This window comes from Sinocyclocheilus rhinocerous, unplaced genomic scaffold (assembly GCF_001515625.1).
Source record: "Sinocyclocheilus rhinocerous isolate Xijiao unplaced genomic scaffold, SAMN03320098_v1.1 scaffold1648, whole genome shotgun sequence".
NCBI lineage: Eukaryota > Metazoa > Chordata > Actinopteri > Cypriniformes > Cyprinidae > Sinocyclocheilus > Sinocyclocheilus rhinocerous.
The window spans coordinates 78,719-84,158 of record NW_015647958.1 but is presented as its reverse complement, the minus strand read 5'-3'; the positions used below and the strand labels follow the sequence as shown (position 1 = coordinate 84,158).

The 5,440-nt window shown below is 34.6% G+C and overlaps 1 protein-coding gene across 4 annotated transcripts in view; it reads right to left on the bottom strand.

The window, feature by feature from the left end:
• primpol (primase and polymerase (DNA-directed)) overlaps positions 1-5,440 on the bottom strand; it is a 6,099-nt gene continuing 659 nt past the window's right edge. For 2 of the 4 annotated variants that reach the window (XM_016513919.1, XM_016513916.1), the window contains exons 2-15: positions 5,268-5,270; positions 4,904-5,166; positions 4,721-4,815; positions 4,386-4,524; positions 3,533-3,680; positions 3,373-3,424; positions 3,064-3,218; positions 2,005-2,167; positions 1,773-1,867; positions 1,482-1,568; positions 1,221-1,329; positions 1,045-1,127; positions 520-566; positions 1-402 (exon numbers count right to left, since the gene is read on the bottom strand). In XM_016513919.1, the coding sequence (XP_016369405.1) occupies positions 166-402; positions 520-566; positions 1,045-1,127; positions 1,221-1,329; positions 1,482-1,568; positions 1,773-1,867; positions 2,005-2,167; positions 3,064-3,218; positions 3,373-3,424; positions 3,533-3,680; positions 4,386-4,524; positions 4,721-4,815; positions 4,904-5,086 (1,593 nt within the window). In that variant the 5' untranslated portion in view covers positions 5,087-5,166; positions 5,268-5,270 and the 3' untranslated portion in view covers positions 1-165. The remainder of the gene's footprint in view (positions 403-519; positions 567-1,044; positions 1,128-1,220; positions 1,330-1,481; positions 1,569-1,772; positions 1,868-2,004; positions 2,168-3,063; positions 3,219-3,372; positions 3,425-3,532; positions 3,681-4,385; positions 4,525-4,720; positions 4,816-4,903; positions 5,167-5,267; positions 5,271-5,440) is intronic. The other 2 variants (XM_016513918.1, XM_016513915.1) reach the window with 1 other exon arrangement.

Genomic DNA, 5,440 nt, shown 5'->3' with positions numbered 1-5,440 from the left:
CATCTAAGTATATAAAATCTAATACATTTTACACACTTGTAATATCCCAAGTCATATAATCTAAAATAATTTATGGAAATAAATCATCTTTGAACATTTAGAAAATACAGTTTGTTAGGAAACAGAATTTAAGAACATATTTTAGACTTTTAGGTTACAAGACCATCATTCACACTCAGTCACTGCCTGGAGCAGAAGTTCATCTGGTACCTCTTCAGTGGCCCTTTCTACTTCCTGCAGTGCTTCCAGATAAGCAGGGTCATCAGGCCACTCTCCCCAATCCTCAGCCTTCTCAGCCTGAGGAGCCGAAGAGGACTCTGTTGAATCAGTCCTGGGTACAGAGCTCTGCGCAAGCTCAATGTTCCCCAGTTCATCCGTTAAATATGCCTGATCTTCTTCATCCTTATGTAAAGAAAGATGTAAAAGTCAACACACAAATATACATTCAAACTAATGTATGGTTTATGTAAATTACAGGTGTCTCCATCCAGATTCCAGATGAGTTGAATCCTGACTGACCTCCATCAGCAGGTGGCTCATGCAGACCTCTTGAGGCAGAGGGAAGCCTGTAAAAACATAGAAATGCCATATTACAATCTAACCCACTTAAATGTCATATCATTCCCCACATCTAGTCACATCTTAAGTGTTATTTTAGCATTATTTATATACTATAATAGAAATTATTATTATTTTGAATTAACTTTTATGTTTTAGTTTTCTTTTGTAATTTTTATTAGTTTTTTAAATTATTTCTTATATCTGTTTTAGTCATTTTACTACTTCAGCCTGAACGTATTTGAGTTAGTTGCTGAGGCAATATATTCATATTTTATTTCAGCTTTACAGAAAATGATGATAATATGTTTTGTTAACAATAAAAACACTACATCAACAGACAACAGATTCTTATCTAGAAGCAATATCACATCTATAGCAAACACTGTCACATCTAGTGGCAGTACAAGCTATAGTAGTAAAGCTATATAGTAGCTAGAAAGTAAAAGTTTTATGTGGTGCTATTTATTCTTCTGTGGAGCGTACTGGAGGATCTGTAGTTCTGTCTCCTGCACTCAGGGTCATGGCATCTTTGATACCACACTTCCTCTTTGAGATCCACCACAATTCTGTCAAAAAGAAGAATAAAGAGCATCCGTAATTGTTACAGACCATCAAACAGACAATGTAAAGAAATGCAAATCACAGCAGTACAGACTCACATGATGTTATTGCTCTTGTGAAAGCGCTTCACGTTGTGGCACCAGCGGAATTTCTCAATATCATAAACCAACAGCTGTTCAGATGCAAAGTAGTTCCATCGCCGGATGCCTGTTTGGGTTAAATGTGACATTCAGTTCACAAAGCTTTCAGCTGAAGTAATTTCTTTTGTGAAAAAGTGCTTTGAGTTACACGAGGGACAAACACGTTTCTTTCATTTGAAGGAAACTGAGGTACAATGAAAGCATGGCACCATCTCTTACTTCCTTGAATGCCATCCTTGCACACAAGTGTCAGCACAAATTCATCCACCTCTTTAAAAGGAGACGGCTTCTGTTCATCCAACAGATCTACAGTATATGGAGAGGGCAGAGTGAAAAGTGTCCACTTGTAGTTAACTGTCAATGATGTGAACAATAAAGCATGACATTCAAGCAGGGTAAATGCAGTAAATGCACATTTTAAGTGAACCACATTGAGTTAATTTGCTCACAAATCCTATTCTTAGAAACCACTGATAGCACTTGGGGATGTTAATTTGTATTTCTCATTACCAGAGCTGTGTGACTCTATCTGAAGGGTCGAACACTGAGATCCTGCTGTACTCTTCTGTGGCATATCATAAGTCAAAATCCTCTGTCCTGTGAAACTAATGCAAAACAGATATGTGTGTTAGTGTGTGTAAAATTCAGTATTCTAAAACAAAGATATAATCACAAAAAAGCTGGCCCCACCAGAATGTGGACAACATGTTTACACAAAGATGTAAAGATGCATACAAATAACCTGATATTGGTGATTAAGGAAGCTAAAAATATGTATTCTTCTTTTGTGGTGTGCTTGGAGGGCTTTGGGACAAACTTGTTGTCTTCTGCCACACAAAATGCTGCATTCTTTCCCAGTTTGGAGGACTTGTAGAGACGGAAGTTTCTGTTCTTGGTGTAGACTCCTTCAAAAGAGGACAGAATGTTATTAAAATGAAGGACCATTTTCTTGTCCCTTATTCATTTGCATATTCAAGTTCATTTAGTGTACTTTAAATCGTAAATATATATATATATATATATATATATATATATAAACTACATTCTGATAATATAATTTTAATGAAGTGTCATTAAGTGTAATTAAAGAGAGTACACTTTCATGGCAACGTTTTTAAACACAGTTAAGTACACTGTATAATAATAATGTCAAATTAAAAGTTTTATTTTAATGTTTATTTTAAATCATGTTTGAATAAAAACATGATTTTTGTCTTGATTTAAAGAAGTACACTGACTTTGATGTGTTGACTAATATACTAAAGCACACATAAAGTACTTGATAATAATTTTAACTGTTGTGTTATTCAAAATTAAATTTTAAGTAAATATATTTTAAATGTACTAAATTGCATGTTCATCATTACAAAGGTAAATAAAATGACAAATATATTTAAATACACAACATAAAATTACATTAAGGTATATTGCAGATTACCATAAATTAAATGTACTTTACTTTTACCATATTTCAAAGATAATAGAAGTAATTACGAATTTAAAAGTAGTCATGCAACTATTTGCATTTTATATAAATTTAAATTTAAAAAGCTATATTAAATTTTAAAAGCATTTTCATTTAATTGTATAATAACATGTAATTAAATGTCAGAAAACATTACATTCTGTTCACACTTTTAAAAACTTTTAAAACATATTCTTTATGTAATAAGTACTCTTATTCATTTAATCAACAGCAAAGAAGTTGCAGTGAACAGTAGTCCTTTAAAGCCAATTGTGTCATTGAAACAATACATTTTTCAAGACTTTGTAGACTAAAGAACAACCTACTCATTCTTACCCAGGTCAACAAAAAGTTGTTCTTGTCCATTTTTGCTCTTCACTATAAGAAAGTCAAGATCCTTCTCTTCATACTTTCTTCTCTTGGCCTGAGAACCATCCACATCATCTCTGTTCTCTCTTGGACAGACTTCTGTTGTAGGTGCCTCTGGTTTGCTTTAAACCAAATCAAACCAATATGATATTATATCAGAAACAGAAGGATGTAGAAATGTAGAACACTGCAAAAATATAAAAGATGAGTTTGTGAGAAACAGATTCAGTTCTAAGTTCTGAGTTTGGTCACAGCTTCCAATATTTGTCATCTCACCTTTTTTGAAGGCTTTTTAGAGCAGGATGCAGGATATCATGAATAAATCGCCCTGCAAACATGCACACACACATCACTATCACAGACTGCAACAAATATATCTGCATCAACCACCATGTAATCACTCTTTGTACATGTTGATGATATGACAATGACTCACCTACATGAGAGTTGTCTTTGAATGCAGCACTGGGAAGCATGAAGATAAGATGGCGACTAAACTTCTCAGAGGTGCTGGAGTCTAGATTAAGGACATCTCTTGCAGAGCAGCGTAGACCATAAACCTCCTCTAGCTTCTCACACACATACTGTTTTTGTATATGGAGGAACGTTTTGAAAACCGTAGTTTTTGATGTCTGCTTACTACATGCATTTTTTATTCCTGAAAATCAGCTATTTTTTTTTGTATAACACACTATTCAAACGCTTGGGGTCAGTAAGATTTTTGTAAGAGAAAGGAAAAAATTAAATCGCATCATATGACCCCTTTAAAAAGGTATTTTGAGCTCACCAAGGCTGCATTTATTTGGTTAAAAATACACTGTAAACAGTAATATTGTGAATTATTATTACAATTTAAAGTAACATTTTTTCTAACTTAATATAATTTAAAATGTAATTTATTCATGCAATGGCAAAGCTTAATTCTCAGCAGCCATTATTCCAATCTTCAGTGTCACGTGATTCTTCAGAAATCCTCCTAATATGCTGATTTGGTGCTCAATAAAAATGTCTTATTATTATAAACGTTGAAAGCAGTTGTGCCGCTTAATATTTTTGTGGAAGCAATTATACATTTTTAAAAAGATATGTTTTGAACTTGATATTTAACAGAAAATCTTGAATAAAAATGCATTTATATGCAATAATCTGAAATCAAAATCTTTTGTAACATTATAAATGTCTTTACTGTAATATTTGTTCACTTCAATATGTCCTTGCTAAATAAAAATATAAATTCTTAAAAAAAAACCTTACTGACCCCAAACATTTGAAGAGTAGTGTATACTTACCTGGATTAGTTTTGACACCATCATCTTGCCGTCCAGGTGTGAGTTGGAGGCTTTGTCGAACTCTAAGTCCAAGTAAAGTTTGCAGACGGCCCCTTCCAGAATGACCTCATAGCAGTGCATCAGAGACTGTCTGTGAGTGCTGAAAAGACAAAGATCTCTCATTCACCTACAGCAATGCCTCTAAGTGCATGCACATTGTATTAAAAGTGAAGTAAAAGTAAATTACCACTGACTACTGATTACAGATTTATAAAATTCCTCATCTGTAGCAGATTACTTTCTTTAAGTAACTTTCCTAAAACTGATTTATACATATCATTATGTGTCGCAGGTACCTGTAATAATGCCAAAGTTCACTGTAGCTGGTCACTAGGAAAATCCTCTGTCCAGCATAACTGCCTTCCTTCTCCAGTGAAAATAAATGCACGTCCTGATAAAGACATAATAAGAGCCAAACACTTTAAAAATAGCAAAGTTATACCTCATTTAAACAGATGTGCAACAGCTTCTGTCTAGACCTGTTTAACGTGCTGAGTGAAGGCGATGGCTGCGTTCTGCCGTGGGAAGAGTCTCCAGACAGAGGAGGGCTGCCATGGCCGGGACAGACGGGGCTTGTACGGACAGCTCAGAGGAGAAGACTGAAAAGATGAGGCTCTCTGCTCCACAGACTTCAGCCTGTCCTGCCATTTTCCTCCTGCCATCCTTGTCTCATTAAATCTCACTCATGCTCTGTGATGTGATCAGCAGGGGACAGTGAAGAGCTCAGGAGAACTGAAGTCACCTGCAAGCAAATAAAAGTCCATCAGCAAATACACAGCAGATCATAACAGATTTCTCTAATACAGGGATATTATCAGGCTGTAATATGAATGGTGTGGATACTAACTATCAATACATATGGAGACAGACAGACAGACAGAGAGAGAGAGAGAGAGAGAGAGAGAGAGAAATACAATTTTACTGGTTTCGGATGACAGACAGTAGATATAAAACTTATAAAGCAGGTTATAACATATACAATGTATTTTATTATATATATATATTCCCTGTCCAAA